The sequence below is a fragment of the Phalangium opilio genome, unplaced genomic scaffold (assembly GCF_054372755.1).
Source record: "Phalangium opilio isolate 3A_F unplaced genomic scaffold, DU_Popi_V2 ptg000089l_1, whole genome shotgun sequence".
NCBI lineage: Eukaryota > Metazoa > Arthropoda > Arachnida > Opiliones > Phalangiidae > Phalangium > Phalangium opilio.
The window spans coordinates 2,682,471-2,705,857 of NW_028324194.1; the positions used below are offsets into that span (position 1 = coordinate 2,682,471).

The 23,387-nt window shown below is 39.1% G+C and overlaps 2 protein-coding genes and 1 long non-coding RNA gene across 4 annotated transcripts in view; 1 reads left to right on the forward strand and 2 right to left on the reverse strand.

Annotated features, from left to right (window-relative positions):
* Window positions 1-1,540: 1,540 nt before the first annotated feature.
* LOC149646979 (uncharacterized) lies at window positions 1,541-5,457 on the forward strand. Its single transcript, XM_089849859.1, has 2 exons — window positions 1,541-4,511; window positions 4,891-5,457. Exon 1 carries the CDS (start codon window positions 1,834-1,836, stop codon window positions 2,509-2,511), a length of 678 nt encoding a protein of 225 aa, XP_089705985.1. The 5' UTR covers window positions 1,541-1,833; the 3' UTR covers window positions 2,512-4,511; window positions 4,891-5,457.
* LOC149646980 (uncharacterized) overlaps window positions 4,626-23,387 on the reverse strand; it is a 65,389-nt gene continuing 46,627 nt past the window's right edge. The window contains exon 2 of the long non-coding RNA XR_016371848.1: window positions 4,626-4,842. This is a non-coding gene — a long non-coding RNA (uncharacterized LOC149646980). The remainder of the gene's footprint in view (window positions 4,843-23,387) is intronic.
* LOC149646981 (uncharacterized) lies at window positions 5,455-23,035 on the reverse strand. Of its 2 annotated transcripts, XM_089849842.1 has the most exons (6): window positions 22,839-23,035; window positions 17,532-17,597; window positions 16,969-17,093; window positions 14,853-15,709; window positions 8,096-9,458; window positions 5,455-5,809 (listed from the first exon to the last, which is right to left on the reverse strand). In XM_089849842.1, the coding sequence occupies exons 4-6, from the start codon at window positions 15,678-15,680 to the stop codon at window positions 5,760-5,762; spliced, it is 2,241 nt and encodes a 746-aa protein (XP_089705968.1). In that variant the 5' UTR covers window positions 15,681-15,709; window positions 16,969-17,093; window positions 17,532-17,597; window positions 22,839-23,035; the 3' UTR covers window positions 5,455-5,759. The 2 variants fall into 2 exon arrangements, with proteins under 2 accessions (XP_089705968.1, XP_089705967.1); XM_089849841.1 differs by lacking the exon at window positions 17,532-17,597.

The window sequence follows — 23,387 nt, forward strand, 5'->3', positions numbered from 1 at the left end:
ATCATCTTCCACTATTTTACAAATTTACCAAGGGTGTCTACAAATGCCTACAGTAGTAAAACTACTATTGTAGTCGTTTTCTGTTTATTATAAATACATTCCCGTTTTCAACAGTTTCCTGCCCTTTAATTATAAATATATATGCTCTAAATTTGCTCAAGATTGTCAGAAGGTCCTGAGGAAATTAATATTTAACTATCATTGTTAAATTATCCCTCCTATCATATTAATGGGAAGAGCCCCTATAGGGGTTGGAATTTTACCAAATATGTTTATTTCAGTTAATTATGGCTGAAATTAAATCTAATTTGGAACGTATAGTTTTAATTTCCCGGTACTCAATTTTTTATTACAAATAATACTTAATGGCGGCAAATTGAGTTGTGTCTACAAGATTTAATTATGAAATAAAATTTTACCAAAATGATATTATTTAACTTAATTATCCAAGAAATTATACATAATTGGGTGCCTTATGTTGAATGAATGCGGTGTTCAATTAAAACGCAATTAAAAGTTAATTACGAGTAGTAATCATACTTAAACTGAGGAAGGCAACAAGACTTTCGTAATCTTGTCTGCTGGGGTAAGAATTTTACCAAAATGTGAATGTTTAAGTTAATTAAGTATGAAATTAATTCTTACTCGGATTATAATGCCATTTGAATGTGATGTTCAAATTAAACACTATAGAAAGTAAATTGCGCCAATTAAACTTACGCTTAGGGTGCCTTCAAAATATTGCTAAAGGAAAACCACGGCCACAGGGGTTTGAACTGCCCAAAATGCGATTATTTAACATAACTATTAAAGTAATGAAATCTAATTTGATAATGTGTCATATGAATGTGGTGCTCAATTTAAACGCAATTTAATGTTAATTGCGAGCAATTATTCTCAAATATAAGGTGCCTACAACTTTTGGATTTTACATAACCTGGGTATGCCGACAACTTTTGGATTTTACATAACCTGGGTGCCTACAACTTTTGGATTTCACATAACCTGGGTGTCTACAAGACACTATTTTACCAAAACGCTTTCATTAAACTTAATTTTGGATGGAATTCAATCTGAGTTGGTACATTTACATTTGAGATTGCGCTGATTAATTTAAACGCGACTTAAAGTTAATTCTGAGCAATTATTCTCAAATAGATGGTACCAACAACTTTTGAATTTTACATAACCTGGGTGCCTACAACTTTTGGATTTCACATAACCTGGGTGCCTACAACTTTTGGATTTTACATAACCTGGGTGCCTACGAGTCACAATTTTACCAAAACGCTTTCATTTAACTTAATTTTGGATGGAATTCAATCTGAGTTGGTACATATACATTTGAGAATGCGCTGATTAATTTAAACGCGACTTAAAGTTAATTCTGAGCAATTATTCTCAAATAGATGGTGTCTACAACTTTTGAATTTTACATAACCTGAGTGTCGACAGCTTTTGAATTATAAGGGGACTTATTAAACTTAAATAAGAAAGCGACAACTTGGAATCTGCCGAAAATTGTTGCGTTAGACGAGGATGGAGTACATTGTATATTATATTCAAATGAAGTCGTTATTTAGCTTTAATCATGGCTTTTTGTATTTTACCGCCTAGTCTTTTGATTGGCCGAATTAATACTCTATTTTACCGCCTAATAAGTCGAAAGCCAAGTCAATCTAACCACGGGCCACGGCCAAAGGGTGTTTTCTAGCAGACGACGCATAGTGGAAAATTTTCGGCAGATTCCATATTGGCGGTAATTTAGTGAACGCCAATCAAATGTGTCAACTGTCAAGTTCGACCGAGAAAAATAACTGAAGTCTAACTAAAATGTCAGTTGAAAAAGATTCCTCAACCCATAGAATGAGGCGGCTGAGAATGAATCCAGAATTTCGAAAGAAAGAGAATGAACGAAGTCGGTTACTATACGCCGCTAAGAAAAAGGCTTTGATGAAGTTTGTAGCAATGAATACGACGAACCAGCAAATTTGCACTTCGAAAAATGCCAATGACACGTCGAACAGTTTGCCTGAGGTTAAAATAGAACATCGAGATGGTAGTCAGTCGAATTGCACTTGGAGAAGTGACACGTCAGCCTCATTTAGTTTGCCTGACGTTAAATTAGAAAACCAAGATACAACTCAATCAAATTTCACTTGGAGAAGTGATACTTCGAGTCAATTGCCGAATGTTACCTTACAAGATAAAGAGACTAATGAAAGCAATTACACTTTGAGAAGTGACACGTCAAATAGTTTGCCTGACGTTAGTTCGCAAGGTCAAGATGCTAATCAGATACACGCTCGTAAGTCAAAGGGACAGCGTGACGCTGAACGTCGAAGAGAAAGACGGCGTAATAACCCTAATTATCGTGAAATGGAAAAGCTGCGTGACAACATGACTCGAAGAATACGTAGGGAGAAACGGCGCAGTGACCCTAGTTATTTTAATATGGAACAGCTGCATGACAACTTAAGTCGAAAACGTCGGCGACAAAACCAAATGTAACGAGAGAGAACAAGCTGCTGAAAGATTACGTTGTCAACGTTTGCATTTAAATATGTTAGGACTAGAGTCCAATTTTCCAGTACTCGCGAGTCCTCCAAAAAGTCAAAAATTGTTAATAGAGTCCAATGCGAGTCCCAGGGCTCCCACCGAAATCTGAAAAATAAATAGGGGAAAAAGGGACTTTTCACGATAAAAATTGGGTAAAATAGGGACCCGAATTTTAAAAGTAGGAACCAAAAAGGCACCACTGGTAAAACAAAATGGTATCTTTATTATGTGAAAATAGCACATTTCCTCTGGTCCTAGGGACCAGTTTACTAATTGCTTGGACTAGTTTTTTATTTCTAGAAGTGCATGAGGTTACTGGTCCTTGGGACCAGTTTATTAATTGCAAATCTATAGGAGAACAAAGGCTGGGACCAGTCTGGAGTCCAGTTTATTTCGGACACTAGGGGGGGGGTCACTGCTCCCAAGGACCAGTCTGGGAAATAGCACACTTCCTCTGGTCCAAAACCAGGTTATTAATTGCTTGGACTAGTTTTTTAATTCAAGAAGTGGGGGTTAGTGGTCCTCGGGACCAGTTAATTATTTGCAAATCTATAGGAGGACAAAGGCTAGGACCAGTCCGGAGACCAGTTTTTATTACGGACACTAGCGGGCCACTGGTCTCAAGGACTAGTTTATTCTTATTTCCCAGAGTAGGCAACATTCCCAGACTGGTACGAAAGTTTCCCTCTCTCTCTCTCTCTCTCTCTCTGGTTATCCCCAATGAGATAGAATATATATATATTAAAACCTAGAGTCACAACGTGAAAGCTCGAGATCGACGTTTCGCGATACACTTTTTGTCGAGCATGAATCATTATCAAATACGGGTGGCGCCACCTATTAATCACTCGAAGAACGTTTTTTATTACCGTCTGCTGCTATAGTCTGTGTAACAAGCTGTCAAGATAGTTTTTTAAACGTGTTAAATAAAATACGCGAGTTAAATAATAAAAACTCCAGTCCTTTTTAATCTAATAAATAGATGAAATAAAAATCATAACGATGTTTCTGATTGCAAATAAGCGAGTAAAAGTTGTAATTAGTTCCGGTAGAGGCTCACAGATGGCGCTGTCATGTTTTGTTAAACTTTCTTGATAAAAACAATGTGTTTCGCGGTAAGCCGATTTGAATTGTAACTCTATCTATCTCATTGGTTATTGCCTCCCCCGTCACGATTGTGTACAAAAACCGTACAATCAAAGTCAAATTCGCAGTGAATCAGGGTACGTGTATAACCAGGGATAAGACTGTACAGTAACATAAATCCAATGAATTAATAGGAATCTAAGTACCGCGTCAAAAGTTATTCTTGTTATCTCTCCTTGCCTGACTACTAAATAAATACTTTTTCTGAGGTTTATGAAAGTAGGGTGATTTAAGGACCGAATACCAATTTTAGGATAGGTTAAGGACCTTGCAGGAAAAAAGGGACTTTAGGGACCTGGTGGGAGCCCTGGAGTCCATGTTTTTTACCGAGTCTTATGAGTCTAAATTAAAAATAGTAACTTATTTACTTACGATTGTGTAGCTCGCTTTAATTGACCCGGTCCCGGCGCGAAGAAGAAATACGCTTTCCCAACAAAAAGACTAGTTAAAAAGAGAGAAGACTCGCATAGGGGAAAAAAGGGACTCGTCTAGTTGTATTGCTAGCCTTGCGTAGAACTCGCGAGAACCTGAAAATTTTAGAAAAACAAGCTGCGAGTGCGAAAGGGAAAACTAATGGATAAAACTGTTGCCGAAAAAAAAAATACCTTACACTTCAAACGCTACTGAAGGCGATAGTTTTACCAGAAGGGAATAAGAGAGAAGGGACACACTTTATATCTCCTTAATGCTTTACACTCGCAACAACAGTCTTATTAACCTCAAAATCAACTACCCTTCACTGATTGGCTATCTAACTTCTGCCTTAGCTGTGACGTCATATAAGAAGGTGACGTCTCGGTTGCAGGGTGAGAAATAAGGAAAATTTTTAAACTGGTCATTTGACCAGTAGAGCCCAAGGGTTTTAATTAAAAAACTGGTCAATGACCACTTAATATTTCTACATACTGTCAGAGCTGCACTGAAATGGCTCTAGGGATGGTTTTATTATACTGTTTATTTGTTTTATAAGCATTAATTTCTATAACCCACTTCTGGGAATTATTTTTTACTAAAGAAGGGGAATTTAAAAAGTGGTCACGGTGACCACTGGACCCCCAGGCATTTAATAAATAAACTGGTCAAAGCAATTTTTAAACTGGTCATTTGCCCAGTGCCACCGCCTTATTTCTCACCCTGCTCGGTTGACGAATAAAAAGTAGTTTTGTTTACAACTTTACATTGAAGGAGATAAAAATGGCCGAATTTCATGTTGATAAACGAAATCAAGCTGTGCAATTAATTTAGATGCACGGGTATTGAAAACATACCAAAATCAGATAATTTGAAGGTAATAAATAGATGAAAACTAATTATTCTGAATTAATATTAAAAAATTTAAATTAGTTTCAATAAAATACATACTTGAGGTTATAATTACACAAGAACGAAACATCGACAGCCCTAAGCCTTTGGAGAATGAAAATCTAGCAGACAAATAGGCCGCCTGATACCGCGGAGAACTTAAAGAACTATTTTTGCAGTAAATTGGTTAAAAGCTGTGTACTTGCGCAAAGTTTTCGCGGTTTTCTTGAGGTTGGTCGGACTCCCGTTACCATAGCAGGCTCTAATGTCTCCCTTCTCGCTTATTCCCTTCTGGTTTTACTTATTGTGACAGCTACCCAAATTCTAAACATTACTATGATGAATATGGAAAAGATTTGGACGATAAAAATCCATTTGAGTCAAACGTACAATTTGTTCTATTTCAGATATATCTGTTCTTCCCAAAATAAAATACTTCAGCAAATATAATCTTGTCAGAATTATTTATTTGTCATAATTATTTTACGTATCATATAAAACTGTTTATATTTAGTAGTAGTAAAACACTGGTGTTTTACTACTACATTATAAACTTAAGTTAATCACTACATATTTCATGGAATAAGTAAATCATTACATACTACACATAACCAAGTATTTACTTTTACTTAAAGCTGAAAATAAATTATCATGATTACATCATTAACATGAAAAATTAATCCTCAATCTTTACGTGAATATTTTACTACAAACTAAAATTTAAACTCATTTCAAAATCTTTCTTGTTAAATTTACATGTAATACCAAGCTTGAGGATTACTGTTGACCCAAGGCAGGTGACCTGCAAGAAACAATTTTCAATATTTAATGTATAGATATGAAACAAATCGTAGTGCAAATATAATAATAATAGCTTAAAGGGTCTGCAAGGAAGTTGGCGAACCGTTGCATTTTTTAAAGTCGTTATTGATGTCACGACCGTCCCGGGAATAAACAAAACTTAAGTCTTTCCTTCATTCCGAGAAAATAGTGTTAAGGCATTTTCCTATTTTTGTGTTATTCAGACTTTTATGGCAGGTGATACAATTCGGCCAATCACAGAGCTGTTCTATTGCTAGGGTCGACGGTTCTAGCAAAATTTACGCGGGTCCCGAGTGTGTGGGTTTGGGAAAGGCTGAAGCATCACCAAGAGAGATAACCACGAAATAATTCCTCTTTGAGGTGTTTTACATCAGCTGCTGACCACATTGATTGGGGGGGGGGGGCGGTACTTAAAAAAAAAATGCAACGGTCCATCGACATTTTACAGCCCCTTTAACAGATTAATTTGCAACTACACGTAAACCTATCAAACTGCATATGCTCGTGCATCTTTAAACAAGAGTAGTGGCAGAGAGAATTCTCTCTGGTAGTGGCGTATTCCTAACAAGAGAAAGCATCACCTACTGTGATCATATTATCTACGCTGTGATCTCTATCTCTACCTGTAACACTACCCGACCTAGAAAACAGTAGGCCACATATCTATTCTGTTTCGGTATGCAGGACCAGGGTGGGAAATAAGGATTTTTTAAAACTGGACATTGGGCCAGTGATCCCCCTAGCCTGGGTTAAATAAACTGGTCCATGACCATTGACCAGAGCGCGTCGTCTGCTAAACTAAAGAAGTGGATAATTTAAATAGTTGAGATAATGTCCGAACTCTGGTTACCCTTGAATTTTCTTAGTGGTCCCGTGGACCACTGACCCCCCTCCGATTTAATTTTTAAACTGGTTCAGGCAATTTTTAAACTGGTCATTTGTCCTGTGCCACCGCCTTATTTCCCACGCTGTGCAGGACTTAGGGGTTACCGCCCGCTTTTGTAAGTTGTTCTGTCATGGCTATGAAGCGCTACGACGGTACCACCGCCAGGGAATATCAGTCACTAACAACAAAGAGAGTATAGGGGAGGAGTGGAAAGAGGGGAAAATCTTGTTGCTCTTTTCTACCGCGCATCTTCAATGAGCAGTACCGAGGCATTTCCGTTTCAGACATTAAATGGTATCGTAGGTGGTGCGACTGAGTCGGAAACTCCCTCGTACCACTAGTTTATTTTAGGGGCAACATTGTAATTTAGCCTTGTAGAGCGGGGGAGCTTCCACTCCTCCCCTATACTCTCTTTGCTAACAAAAGGCACACCCCGCTTACCGACAGGTTATGGCAAAGCCCTCTTTTAAATCCTGTACATAGGATAGGAGAAATTATTAAACTAAGATGGTGCAGCAGTCGTTTTTGACTCACATAGCCAATGACGAACGTGAAATGCATTTCGGCAATGTATAAAATCTCGTGTAAATCAAGCGAACCAAATAATTTCTAATCTTAGGCCTAAATAGTCGAGACTCGTCGCTACGGGACCACGCTCGGTGGTAGTAAAAATTTCGCGTTGTATCGTAGCCACTGAGTTCATGATATTCTAGTAAATTTGGCTACCATTTGAAAACAAGTAAAGACTTGACTTAAAGATCCACGGAACACCGAACACCTTAGTTTTAACAAGTTTGTCAAGACAAAAATATTAGCCACATCGTATGATCGTAAAGTACGTAAATTAGAACAACGAGATCAATTGGAAAAACTTCTTCCCGGTCGCTTAAAATTTATATAATATACTTTTTGCCACTCCTACCGCGAAGTTATATCTCCTGGCCTCAAATAAGATCATGACTCCTAGTTGAAGAGATAGAGAGAGAGGAAGGGGACCCTGTCTCTGACAAACTCTCCGAGACTAGTCCTCTATTCGCGAGCCTTTCTTAGCAATCGGTTTTAGGCGAGGCTGCTTAGTACTGGGCTGGCGAGCGATAGGTCCGCGGTTCGATTCTCCGTGGAGGAAGAAAATTTAAAAAATATAATCTCTTCCCTGTATCAAGTTTAAAACTCCACCTGTGAACTGCAACGTTAACTAAAACGAAAAATATTTTCTCTCGACGTTCAAAAATGACGAACGATACTGCCAAAGGCAGGACTGTGGCACTACTACTACTACTACTACTACTACTACGAGAATGACAACAGGGCAGATCAAACTAAGAGCCTCATCGTATACTACGATGTGGCTAAAAAGATAAAACAAAAAGAGGAAATTACCAGGAACCCCAGAGATTGTCGGTATTGGTAATCCTCCACTAATAGGTAATGAGATTTTTATCGGTTCCGAGTTTAGCACCACTGGTGGTACAGCCTCCGTATTATCATCGCCATCCGAGAGCTCAATTTCCTCAATTACTTCAGGCTCTTGCGAAACTTCTTCCTCCTCCACAACTAAATCTAGGCAAAGGTCGTCGTCATTGGATTCTGTTGTTGAGATTTCTGAAGGTTTTGAGATCGACTCCTGTACTTTTTTAACGCTAGGAACATTTGACGAAACAGTTTGTGACGATTTTGAGATTGCAGTTTGAAGTTGCGAAACACTTTGAACATTTCTTACAGTATTCGACGCGATTGAAATAATTGGCAAAGGCTTAATAGTTACACTGTTAATCGGATTTGACAGCGCGTTTTGAAGTTTCGATACAGCCGTAACATTATTGACAATGCTTCGCGTCGCGGTTTGTAACGTTGGAAAACTCGGTACAGGGTTTATGGTTACGCTGCTTGTTGGTTTTAACAGTGCATTTTGAAGTTTAGAAAGTTCCAAAACCTCATTTATAACGCTAGGCCTAGCTGCGGTTTCTAATCTTGAATAACTGGGCAAAGGCTTAACAGTTACATTGTTTAATGATTTTGAAAGGGCGTTTTTTAGTTTCGAAACGCTAGTAGTAGTCTTTGATATTTTTAACGAGGGTTGAGGGGAAGTTAGTTTCTTGACATTAGCGGTAACGATATTTTTAAAATTTTTCGGTATTGGGGTAAAGAGTTTCGGAACGTATGGTCTGTAGTTCTTTAATAATAGGCCATTGTCATTACTAACGATGGTACCTATCAAGTTTTTGGATTTTTCCATATTGGGATCGTAAATAGCGCCATATTTGATGATTTCGTCCTTGGTCAATTTCTTTATCTTGATGACACATTTCCTAGTATGAATACGAAGATGAAAAACATAGTCATTTTCGAAACGAAAGGCAACTTTACATTTACTGCAGTAAAACTCGAATTGGGAGTGATTGACGGAAATGTGTTTATCGAGTTGCTGTCTACGGCCAAATGATTTTGGACAATGATCGCATTTAAACTTGTACTTCATGAAATGAGTGGCTACGTGAACGGTCAAATTATGTTTATAGAAGGTTGAAAAGTTGCAGTGTTCGCATTGGAATCTTTCGCCGTTATGAATACGTTCGTGTTGCCTCAAATTGTTGGTCCGTGGTGAAATGTAGTTACAATCGCGGCATTTGTAGATTTTTTTACCATCGGGGTCAACACTGACTAACCATTTCGACTCCGATCTGTTAGCGGTATTTTGATCAGCTGATTCGAACGCTTCCAAGAAAGAAGTAGGCGCTGAGACCTGTAGAACGTAAAACAAATAATAATAATAATAATAATCTAGGCTTTGTCTATGAAGGGATTTCCACACTAAGCCTGTGGCTTGTTTACAGGTGGGTCCCTTTACATTGCATAGAGGGGTGGTGGCTAGCCCCTATGCCACAGCTAACCTACAGCGCCCTATGCTAACTATTACCGTTAACCTCTGCAAGTTTTGATGGAAAGGAGAAACCGGGTTAGACCGCGGAGGAAAACTCCTTTTAATAAGCGGGGAGAGAACTTGCAAACTCCACGCAGAAGGATTTGATCCCAGATTTTCACCCAGTGCCACAGTCCGGGATCCCACCCGGGATCCTCTTGCTGCGAGGCGAAAGCGCTAACCGCTACGCCACCCCACAAAACTATGATTCTTTGAAATAAAAATGAAAACGGTGCCACTTTTTCTAGATTAAAGGAAAAGGTCAAAAAACATAACATTATACCAAGACGTGATATCTAGTTTATTAGGGAGAAGGTATAAATTCATCTGCACATTTCCAGCTTTATCTCCAGTCCAAACGTAGGTCCAGAGTTAATACCCGCCTCTAAATTACAACCAGCATCTCATTGGTTCTTGAAAACTCACGTCAACGCGACGCTAATAGAGTTTAAGCATCCCCTATACGCGTACGTGTAGCCACCTTTGACAATGCATTGGTCTAATGCACAGTGGAAGGTAGCTACACGTACGCGTTTAGGGGATGCTTAAACTCTCTAATGACGTATTTTCCGACTGAGGAGAGACGAAATAGCCTAGCCTCCGTTTACCAGGGTTCGTACGAAATTTTTACATTGAAAATCCCTGACTTTTCCAAGTTATCCCTGACCAAATTTTGGCAATATCACTGACCATTTTAAGGTGCTTACCAGAGCCCAGATCACCACACCTGCGTCATATTTAGTATTTCTTGAAGCATGGTTTGATGTACCAAACGAAATCCCTGACATATCCCTGACTTTTTAGGAAAAACCTTTAAATCTCTGACTTTTTCCCCTAATTTTCATATCCCTGACTTATCCAGGTTCTCCAGGTTCCGTACGAACCCTTTTTTACGTCCCCCCTTGTATTTTGAAAAATTAAAAAGAAAAATGATCTCTTATTACAATATGATAATTAGCGTTAAATTAGTCATAAAAATAATCAAGGACTACTGCGCCACCCGACATTGGTTTAGTGGCGTCTGCTAAATCGAACCACTTACCCCTACGGGATTGGTTGAATTCTCATAGGCTAAGATAGATAGGGGTAAGAGGTTGCCACTAATTAAACACTAATTATTTTGTAATAAGAGATAATTTTATTTTTAATATTTTTCCTTTTATATTTAGAAAAAAAACCCCGTTCTTCTAAGGTATAATGTTTGTGTTTCCTGAACTTTTCCTTTAACATTTGAACACGCATTAAAGCAAGTCTCTGCTGTTGTTTAGTTTAAACAAATGCCACTAGATGCTTAAAATAGTCGAGGGGTGGCGTATACTGGCCCGATAAGCTTAGCAGAGGCTACTTTTAGCTACGCCTCTCGTTTAACAAATCTGAATGGTTCCTGCCTTCGGCAAGAAGGCATTGGTCGGTATAAGATTAGCTAGCATGTTAGGGGCGCCACAGGAGCCGACATTTACTTAAAGGGGCTGTAAAGAGGGCATCGGCGGGTGTGTAAAAATTATTTCAAATACGTCAGAGGCACGTGACCAAGGAGAGGCGTGGTTCAAAGAAGTTTGGTTCGTTTTATTTCAAAAATTACCACTCCAGGAAATTGGCGCTACAATCTGGCGAATAAAAAGGACTAGATGTTATGTCCCACTCCATGAAGGGTCTTTGTATCTTGATGTCATGTGGTGCCTGTGACATATTTCAATAATATTTTTACCCACCCGCCGCTGTCTACTTCGCAGTGCCTATAAATACTCAAGAGAAACTATTTCACGGCAAGGCTCGAGATTTCTTGTTAAAGGGGGAAGACACTACACTATCTCGATAATTTTCAGACTAGGAGGATTGATACTGCATTTACACCAGGAGGCCAAGCTACTTGGCAGACAAAATGCAATACCAAGTAGCCTGTCCTCCTGGTGTAAATGGGATCCTCAATGTATTTCCCTTTGGAATCATGATGAAAAATCCGATATCAGTTTTCCTCAACCAAACCCACAAAAATTACTCAATTTGATGGCAGATTTCTTTCTATAATAACACACCAAATACTAATGCCAAACGTCCGACGCAGAATTTTTAAAATAAGGCAGGGTTTGTACGAAATTTTTACATTGAAAATCCCCGACTTTTCCAGGTTATCCCTGACCAAATTTTGGAAATATCCCTGACCATTTTAAGCACGTGTTTACCAGAGCCCACTTCATAATTGCACCTGTCTCTTATTTAGCATTGCTCGAAGTATGGTTTGATATACCAAACGAAATCCCTGACATATCCCTGACTTTTTAGGAAAAACTTTCAAATCCCTGACTTATCCCCGACTTTCTCCCCTAATTTTCATATCCCTGACTTATCCAGGTTATCTAGGTTCCGTACAAACCCTGAATAAGTTGAAACATCATTGAAGGGGGATATTGCACTGACAGGGTTCGGACGAAATTTTTATATTGAAAATCCCTGACTTTTCCAGCTTATCACTGACGAAATTTTAATTTTGCCAATTTCCCTGCCCATTTTAAGGTGTTCACTTCATCACACCTGGCCAATATTTAGCAAAAAAAAAAACCTCAAGACTTTTAGTAAATAACTTTAAACAGGGTTCATACAACTTTTGAAAAACAAATTTCCCTGAGATTTCCAGGTTTTCCCCCCCACATACTTCCCTGAATTTTCCAGAGTTACGAGCCTCCAAAGTTTAGTGTAACGCTATTCCTATGGAGGGGGTTGTTTGTTTACGTTTTGCTTAATTACTCCGCCCCTGTTTGTCGTAGCTCTACGTTTTTAGTATGGTTGGATGGGGGACAAATTGGACTAGGGTCAGTGTGCCTAACTTTGGACAGCTGCAACTTTAGACACTTTTATTATAAAAATCATATTTAATTACTGGATGCATCAAATTGATAATGAAATAGCTTATTTTAAAGCTTAGAATGTGAGGAATTTAGAAAAAAATACTCCAAAGTCGTAGAATAACATCCGACTACGTTACGAGCCAAATTAGCCCACTCCCCAAACTCGTCTATTTAAATTACGGCCAAATTTGACGGGGGTCAACCCTTTGGTCCCGGGAAATAAGGTTTGACGAAAATTAGAGAAATCATACCTGAACAAACTAGAAACCATTCGAAAGAGCAACTTTTTGGCTTCATAATCCGTTTTTAAACACTGTCTTACGCGGGAAATTCGACGAAATATTCAGCTTTAAAAACACCTGGGCAAATTTCTAACTTTGGACACTTTCATGCTGGCCGATTTCTCCGTTTGTTAACCCTAATTAACTCGCGATATTAGCCTTTTTTAGAATTTAAAACAATAAGGGACACGTCCTCAGTTTGTTAAAATTGTTACGCGGCAAACAGCGCGCCAAAATAGGCCTAGGCCCTATATACCTAAAAACCTACATAAGTAGCCCCATATTTAACAAAGTTTGTTTTAAAGAAATTTCTGATTTTTTATATATTTTAGGCATACGTCTAGGTCGGCCTAAGCCTATATTTTTACTTTTGAAATTGTGATTCGCCTAATGCGTCCCCAAGTCACCCTTTTTTCGCTGTCCAAAGTTAGGAAGGGGTGTCCAAAGTTAGGAAGGGGGCGTCCAAAGTTACATAGAAGTGTCCAAAGTTGAGCACGAATTCGGCCTTTGGGGAACTCTACTTTGTGAAAAATGTATTACATTTAAAAAGTTGAAAACTTGTGAGAATGTGTCTTAAGAATGCTTCTCTCCATTGCTTTTTTAATTTTGAGTCTAACATATAAGCAACGGAAGTTATTCAAGGTTATGCAAAAAGTGTCCAAAGTTATGCATACTGACCCTAATTTAAATTATAAAGAAATTAAACATTGATGATGACTAGGGTCAGTGTGCCTAACTTTGGACAGCTGCAACTTTAGACACTTTTATTATAAAAATCATATTTAATTACTGGATGCATCAAATTGATAATGAAATAGCTTATTTTAAAGCTTAGAATGTGAGGAATTTAGAAAAAAGTCGTAGAATAACATCCGACTACGTTACGAGCCAAATTAGCCCACTCCCCAAACTCGTCCATTTAAATTACGGCCAAATTTGGCGGGGGTCAACCCTTTGGTCCCGGGAAATAAGGTTTGACGAAAATTAGAGAAATCGTACCTGAACAAACTAGAAACCATTCGAAAGAGCAACATTTTGGCTTCATAATCCGTATTTTAAACACTGTCTTACGCGGGAAATTCGACGAAATATTCAGCTTTAAAAACACCTGGGCAAATTTCTAACTTTGGACACTTTCATGCTGGCCGATTTCTCCGTTTGTTAACACTAATTAACTCGCGATATTAGCCTTTTTTAGAATTTAAAACAATAAGGGACACGTCAATAAACACGGAACAAAAAAAAAAAGAAAAAAAGTCCTCAGTTTGTTAAAATTGTTACGCGGCAAACAGCGCGCCAAAATTAAAGGCTAGAGCAGACGGCGCGATTCTCTCCGCGGTTCGATTCGGATCGGATCTCTCAAAACCGTTACGTAGCGCTACAATAGAACTACAAATTGGCGCCAATTTCAATTCGAAGACTGCGAAGTTTTATTTAACAATTGTGATTCGCCTAATGCGTCCCCAAGTCACCCTTTTTTCGCTGTCCAAAGTTAGGAAGGGGTGTCCAAAGTTAGGAAGGGGGCGTCCAAAGTTACATAGAAGTGTCCAAAGTTGAGCACGAATTCGGCCTTTGGGGAACTCTACTTTGTGAAAAATGTATTCCATTTTAAAAGTTGAAAACTTGTGAGAATGTGTCTTAAGAATGCTTCTCTCCATTGCTTTTTTAATTTTGAGTCTAACATATAAGCAACGGAAGTTATTCAAGGTTATGCAAAAAGTGTCCAAAGTTATGCATACTGACCCTATAACATACTCAAAGGGCATCCCTGTGTCTCCAATATTACCAGAGTTATGAGCCTCCAAAGTATAGTGTAATGTTAATCCTATGGAGGGTATGTTCACGAACATTTTGCTTAATTACTCAACCCCTGTTAGACGCAAATTTCCCTGATTTCCCTGAATTTTACTAGAAATTCGTAATTTCCCTGATGTTTTTGTCAACTATTTATTTCCCTGATTTTTCCCGGTTTGTATGAACCCTGTTTAAATCCCTGACTTTTCCCTCATTTTCAAAATCCCTGACTATCCAGGTTTCCAGATTCTGTAATCTGTACGAACACAGACTGAAGAAAAGGGCCTTCAACGTACCTTAACTTCGTTAGTCGGGAATTCATTAGGCAGGTTCATATCTATGGAATCGTTACTGTGAGATGATCCAACGCTGGCATTACTTCCTTCAGCGTGTTTTTTCATATGGTTGACCAAATACCTATTTTTGGTTGTGACAAAATCGCAAATGTCACATCCAAAAACTTGGAAGCCCTGATGGGAATAACTGTGTTTTCGAAGAAAGTAATGTTTGTCCGTACTGTACGAACACTGATGGCAACGGTATTGTCCGCCGCTTTTACTAGCCACTTGAGTTAGACTATTCGTTGATGGGATAGCCTTGTTCAACGAGTAGTCAAACTTGGGTGTTTCCAAAAAATTACTCGACAACGCGGCCGATGGTAAGTTAATGGAGGAACTTTGCTGCGATTTATCATTCTTATGACGAAACTTTATATGCCTATTTAAATATTGTCTCGTAGTCGTCGAAAATTCGCATTTAACGCACTTAAATGGTTTTATCTCGCTATGAGTCTCCTTGTGCCTTCTTAAACTCGAGCGGTTTTTAAATTTGGCTCCGCATTCTGAGCAAGTGTTAGTTCGTTCCTCTAGCTCCAGTTTCGGTTGTATCTTTTTAGCCCATGATTCATCGGATAATTCGTCTTCGTCAATTAGTTCAGGAGGTCGAATATTTTCGGCTGTAATATTTGACTGCTGTAGACCTAACGAGCTTTCACCGTAAATACTAGCCAAGTTCAGTTCCGCGAATGGATTGCCAGTTTCTTCAACAATGTCTTCATCTTCGTTAACGGAATCTACTGTTGGCTCAGCAACATTAGATACTTGCGTATTAAAAAATGTATCCATCTTTGATTTAGATTTGATTCAATTACAATCTACGTCAATTAAAAAGATATTAATTTAGTTTCATTAAGAAACGTATACTTTAATTAAAACTGATGGGAACAACCATGGATAAAGAATGCGCTAAAGGATAAGCAACTCCCTATCTCGCTTATTCTTATTATTCTGTTCTAGCTTCGGTTGTCAGCACGCGCAAAGCTAGGGGTGCGTTCAGTAACGCTCAACGGAGACCAAACGCGTTGAGCTCCGTTGATCAACGGGATGTCATGTGACGTATTAGGCTACTGAACGGTTTTTTGCAAACTTTGCGTTGTATCGTCTGCTTACAGTTGATGGAAATGGATATGCGAGGACCTGCTAGCCGAAATAAGAGCAAACTTTGACCCGTAACTTAGCCAAGGCTTAAGATTTAAAACCCAATAACTTTTTAAGCTTCATAGATATAAACGAAAAGATTTCATAAAATAATTAACAGACGCTATTCATTCTCATTCAGTCTCTGCTACACCGATTTTATAAATAGTTCCGAAATTATCCATCAAATTAACATCTCGAAATCGTTCTTGCAGCCGATGACTTCGATGCCTCTTCGCTTACAATCGTGACGTCAAACCGGAAGTTCCGAAAATCGTTCAGTGGCGAATGCGCATTCAACGGAGCCTCCGTTGAGCGTTACTGAACGCAGCCTAGGTCTCTATGTAACCTAGCTTTGTGTGTGCTGACAAGAGACGAAAAACTTCAGGAGGGCAATTTCACAGTATTTGAAACTAAGGCCTAGAGGTCCATTCATTCGAGCTAAAAAAACTCGCGGATATTTTAAATCCTGAAGTCTTTCGTCTGTTGTCAGCACGCGCAAAGCTACGTTAATTAGAGACCTAGCTTTGCGCGTGCTGGCAAGAGACGATCGAAATACTTATGGTCAGAATTGACACCCCGAGATTTGTAGATACTGAATATGAGTATTACTTTCGTCTCTTGTCAGCACGCACAAATCTATGTTACACAGAGACCTAGCTTTATGCGTGCTGACAAACGAAGCTGGAACAGAGCATATATTGAATAAGCTGCCGTCGGAGATAGGGGGTTGTCTATCCTTTAGAGAGCTTTCAGTGGGAGGAGGAGCTGAGTCTCGTTAACATGATTTACGCTGCCATATTGGTGGGTTTAAAGCGGTTATGAAGCTAAGACCACCCAATATGGCTACCAGAACAGCGGTAAGACTGAATGCTCTCTATAGCCTGAAAGCAAATTTCCTCAGGCGCATCCTTAATCCATGGAACAACAAACAAACCTGGATTGTCTCTGCTACCAGGGCTGTAGTCCCATATGTCGGCCAAACATAGGGATATGTTTTTTTCCTTACATTCGAATCAAGCCAATATATCCCTCCTCAGCTTATTCGCGGAAGTGCAACTCCTGAAAAATTTGAAATAATTTTTCACTGGGTACCATTACTCGAGTAATACATAGTTTACACGCAAGGAGGATTCATACCATTTGCAATAGGAGACGAGGCAACTTAGAGTGTAAAATAGCAGACGATTTTACACTCTAAGTTGCTTGGTCTCCTTGTGTTAATGGTAGGAATCCTCCATGCCTGTAAACTATGTATATATTCATTTATATTATTCCATATGTCTTAAGCAAGTAGTCCACTTAGTCATGCGAAACCGTATCGTTACCGCTTTAAGTTCGTAAATGATCCGAAAGAAGGCGCCCATTACCTAAGTCCGAAAGCATAGTTTAAAAAACGTTATCAGATGGCGTTCTGTTCCTAGTTGGATACGTGACGTTACGTTAATTACACGGATTCGCAAGGCTTAGTGGACTACTTGCTTTAAGTCGTCCACTGACCCCAACAGCTCTACGTATGAGTAAAATTAGCGCTTAGCATGAGGAAACCACGGAGAATGAAATGGCCTGAAATCCATTTTTTATTTATTTATTGTAGATTGATATAATAACATGAAAATTGTTGATTGAATTTATCAAAGCACGCATTTTCCTTACAATTACCACCAGAAGTGAGATGAGACTAGAAGTACTGAAATAACCAAATTCTTCACTCGGCGAAAGTGAATAATCTTGATTACACACCAACGGTTGGCCCTCTAGTGGCGGTTTCAGAATTTCCCCTCCAAAACGTGAGACACTCGTGGTGGTGGACGGCCGAACTAGATTCAAGCACCCGCGTCCGTGTTCCGCCGCTTTAGGTTGAGGGGAACGAGGGTATGATATTTTGGCCAAATGGTAGTATTCCCCCTCCACGGATTTTTAAAAGTTTGTACTCATTTCTGATAGTAAATGAGGTGGGGAAAACGATGCCGTCAAAATTTTTAACCGCAAATGATTTTTTTAAAAAAAAAAAAAAAAAAAAGGTAGCACATATTACCTATGGTTGTTTTTATATTTGATATTTGGGGCGCATACACTTGTTTAGATTATGTTTGGGATATTTTAGGTCCAGGTTAGGTTAGGTTAGGTTCAGGTTAGGTTAGGTTCGGTTCGGTTAGGTTCAGTTTCTATTAGATTTGTCCTTTTCCAAAATATTGCAATAGACTAATGGCATCCCATGTTATTTCCCCATAGAGCTTAATACAGTCGAAGGCAGAGGACTGCCATTACCCTTGTAGCGGATGCGCTACTGAGCCTTCACAATCACACTTAGCTAAGCTTATGTCCGGCTCCCTTTGATCTCTAATCTTAAGTTTTTTATATGAAGACTTTTTAACCTCACAATAGATTAGGTGAACACTAGGTGGCGTCTCATATTGCACCTTTGGTGAGCGCCCCCTATATTGAGCCAGGCCTATTGCTAGGGCTATATAAAGTCAGGTCAGCTGTGCTTTACAGTGAGTGTACAGTATCATCTTAGTGCAGTCTGTTAGGCAGTCTGTCTCATAAGTCATTATGATAGTATCCGGATAGAGTGGCAGTCTATCCAGGATAGTTGTTGGTGTTAGTAGGGAGTTAGTTAGCTAGTGCGGTAGGCCCTAGGCCGTATTCACCATCTAAGCTGAGACCTGTTTAGATGTAGGGTAGATTGACCTTCTACGAGGCAATCCAGTGATCAAGTCCGTAATGACTAGTTCTCGCACGTTAACTCTCTCTGTTCGTGCCATCACTTCAGTAGGCCTAAAGACGGAACTCAACTGGCTCTACTTAACCCTAGTAAGTGTTGCTTTCTATTGCTACCTCCTAAAGGCACACCCCTAGTCTGGCGCTCTCACTACCCATCCTATCAATATCATTGTAATTAGCATTATCATTTATTTTGTTATTTATTTAATTAATTATATTCTGTAACAAGTACTAACCCAAGAACCTAATAAAAGAGTTCAAATATATAGTATTCTGGTTTTGAGCTCATTGTTTCACTCTGTAACCTAGCTTTGACAGCAAATCGGTTACAGGGGGAAATAATTGGTGTATCTACCAGGGCCCAGTTAGTTTAATTTGACCACCAAATACATGGTGTTTCTGTTAGGCCCTTAGTTATTTTAGTTATTTAAAATTTATTATTTTCTATTAATTTGGCCAAGGCTTCAAGCGCTTTCCGTTTGTTAAGCCTAATTATCCGTCATGTTTACATGAATGGTAGGATTCAGAACGTAATGTTAACTGCCATCACTATTACAGTGGTTAGGCCTAATCTTGTTCTACCAACATCTACACGGAGACAAGAAGTAATTATTATTAATTTATTTCCCGCATTACGTGCTATCCGTAGTATGGAACTAGTTAGGATCAGGCTTGCAAGGCATGTGTCCTGCTTGTCCCAATTAGTTTACAGTTTAATCATTACTGTAGGAATCTTTACTATATCATTCCCATGACTGATTATCCCTTAAACGGTTAGTCCTTTCATTTCGATAAACCCCACTTACAATGCGTCTACACAAAGGCTTACTCCTAATATACATATCACTGTTAGAGAGTGTTTCCTTTGTAGCTTTCGCAAGAACTAGGTTTATGAGTCATGACTAACCCTACTTTATATTAAGGCAGCTCAGTTGAGTCTGCAAATACTTAACCACTTTAAACTTACTAGTACTTAGCTATAGCTAGTACTTATCCTAATTCAATTAGATTATAGGCTTATCTCCTACTTCGGTTTATATGTTCCTTTTACATCTCATGGAACTACACCTTTAGTAGAGATAGCTATTAATTCCTTCAATTAACGTCTATATTTCTGAGTAAACTGTATTAGAGTCTCAGAAGGTTGAAAGCAACGTTGCTGTCTTTGGATGGACAGTTTCTGCCCACCCATAAAGCGTATGTTCTTGCTTGGACCATACCAGCGTTACCAGAGATAACGTCTGAGGACCTGCACAGAGGAGCATACTCCATTCATTATGCATATACCTCTTCTTCAACGATATCTGGCGACTATCATCCGGAATCAGAATCCAGACCATCACGATCTAGTCTGGAGTGGAACGCTGAGGTGCCAAGCCAAGCCAAGTCAAGTTGCTCAACCACCTTAACCAATTACGACATTCATATTTTGTAAGATGCCAGCCTAGGAGTGTCCCTTTTTAACGTGTGGGGGAATGTAGCGGATGCGCTACTGAGCCTTCACAATCACACTTAGCTAAGCTTATGTCCGGCTCCCTTTGATCTCTAATCTTAAGTTTTTTATATGAAGACTTTTTAACCTCACAATAGATTAGGTGAACACTAGGTGGCGTCTCATATTGCACCTTTGGTGAGCGCCCCCTATATTGAGCCAGGCCTATTGCTAGGGCTATATAAAGTCAGGTCAGCTGTGCTTTACAGTGAGTGTACAGTATCATCTTAGTGCAGTCTGTTAGGCAGTCTGTCTCATAAGTCATTATGATAGTATCCGGATAGAGTGGCAGTCTATCCAGGATAGTTGTTGGTGTTAGTAGGGAGTTAGTTAGCTAGTGCGGTAGGCCCTAGGCCGTATTCACCATCTAAGCTGAGACCTGTTTAGATGTAGGGTAGATTGACCTTCTACGAGGCAATCCAGTGATCAAGTCCGTAATGACTAGTTCTCGCACGTTAACTCTCTCTGTTCGTGCCATCACTTCAGTAGGCCTAAAGACGGAACTCAACTGGCTCTACTTAACCCTAGTAAGTGTTGCTTTCTATTGCTACCTCCTAAAGGCACACCCCTAGTCTGGCGCTCTCACTACCCATCCTATCAATATCATTGTAATTAGCATTATCATTTATTTTGTTATTTATTTAATTAATTATATTCTGTAACAAGTACTAACCCAAGAACCTAATAAAAGAGTTCAAATATATAGTATTCTGGTTTTGAGCTCATTGTTTCACTCTGTAACCTAGCTTTGACAGCAAATCGGTTACACCCTATTTTCATATATATTTTGAAAGAAAAAAAAAAACCCTTCAAAATCATTTGCGGTGGAAATTTTTAACGGCATCGTGTTCCTCACCTCATTTACTTTCAGAAATGAGTACAAACTTTTAAAAATCCGTGGATGAGGAATACTACTATTTTACCGAAATTTTTTTGGAACTCGGCCAATTTTTTTCTCTCTAGTGTAGGCGCGATTGAAGCGGCGTAAAATCCTCAAATTTGTTCACCAATGCTAGAGCCCTTCACTTCTAGTCTCATCTCACTTCTGACACCACTAACAAATTGCAGCAAGGGGCAGTTTCAGAAATAAACATCCTGAAAGTTCACGTGGTATTGCAGTCGCTAATTAGTTATAGGCTTACAACATAAAACTATATGCTTCGCTCATAAAAGAGTTGCATCACGCCATGGATGAAACCAGGATAGCCGACTCTAGCTTTGGCCTATAGTAACTGATTTTCGAAACGCGACCGTGGCGCCCCCTTTTTTTTCGTACGGAAAAACGGGGGGATATTAACATCGGGGAAACTAGTCCTTTGCCCCCCCCCCGCATCTAATTATGTTCCGTAGGAAAACTAGAGGCCGCTAGAAGCACTAGCTAACTGCAACGCTTCTGCCATACCTCTACCGGACGTTTACGGAAACTACCGGAGTTGACTCTCCTCGTTTGCTCCATGATTACGCTAAGAACCAGGGTGGGAAATAAGGATTTTTTTTTTAAACTGTACATTGGGCCAGCGACGCCGCTGGCCTAGAATAAATAAACTGGTCCATGACCACTGACCAGGGCGCGTCGTCTGCTAAATTGAAGAAGTGGATAATTAAAATGTCTGACTCTGGAAACCCCTGAATTTTCTTAGTGGTCCCTCTGATTTAATTTTTAAACTGGTCCAGGCAATTTTTAAACTGGTCATTTGCCCTGTGCCACCGCCTTATTTCCCACGCTGCTAAGAACATCAACTTTGAATTAATTTAAGTGTGACATTATCGATACTTGGTAATGCTTAGAGACTAACAGCTCGAGCTAGTTCGAGTAGGACAAGCGAGAATTGACTACACTCTGTTAATTTTGCAGTACATCTCCCTATTTAAGGTGGAATTCATAAACGTCGGACGCAAGGCAATTTAGTACAGGCAAAGGCAGGGCGTCGTGCGCAAACTTCCGCCTTTTGCGCACGACGTCCTGCCTTTGCCTGTACTAAATTGCCTTGCGTCCGACGTTTATGAATTCCACCTTTAGTCTGCAATCATTACTAAGCCTTTGACAGCGCCTCACCAGGCGTCGCTTTACCCTGAATCTATGACGTTTCACCCACATCACAAGCTCCAGTTTCTAAGTTACCAGTGACAAACTTGAAAAACATATCTTATAAACTTATGTTAATATTAATGATGTTATTTTTATTATCAAATTAAATTAATTAAAAAATGGTTGCCTTAACATTTCATTTTCCATTTAAAGCGGCGCACTATACTAGCTATCAACACAAACTAATTAGCGTATTTTTAAGGATTGTAAACCCTAAGTTCTCCACCCATGCATGTAGGAAAAGACTACGACAGGGTTGCTACCTTCGTACGTACAATTTCGTGACGTCATAAGAATGACATGTTCAGAATATTCAATACAATATCAACCATTCAACGTCATCGACCCTGCTTGAAATTTGGACAGCCTACTCTACAACTCTAGTACTCCATAAGGATAAGGGCCTTATGATTTTCCTTCTTTCTATTTCTAACTATCGCTCATTAACTTCTGAACATATTTTTACAGTTTTAAATATATTAGTAACAGTATAATTTACCTTTTAAAAAATATCCAAAAAATTTTGACAAAACTCCGAGTCCTAATGTCCGGAACAACCACAGCCGTCCATCCGGAAATAGAAGCAAACAGTTCTGATAAAGTTCCCAATTTCACCATAGAATTTCTCGTCCATTCCAAAGAGACTATAGTTCAGTTCAGATTGATTCAGCTGTTTAGGAGGAATAATGCCGCAATTCCGTCCACATACATGATACATCGTCTGCTAACGCATAGCCCACTCGATGCTGCGCTCAGACTCTAGCGGCTCACACTATTATGTATTGGCAAATGAATATTTTTCCTAGAGAAACATTCCTTCTTGAAACACATTTTTATCAAATGTGTACAGGGATGCCATATTGGGCTGGAAAGCCGCCAATTGGGCTTCTTCTAAAAAATATTGGCTGGAAATAAACGGGTTGGCTGTTGGCTGGAAATTGGGCTTGTCGGGGTTTTTCTTTGGCTTTCTGTACTTAAAATACCGCCAATAGGCGAAGATCATTAAAATGCCCAAAAAACTGACAAATGGTACTGTCAAACCATTTGT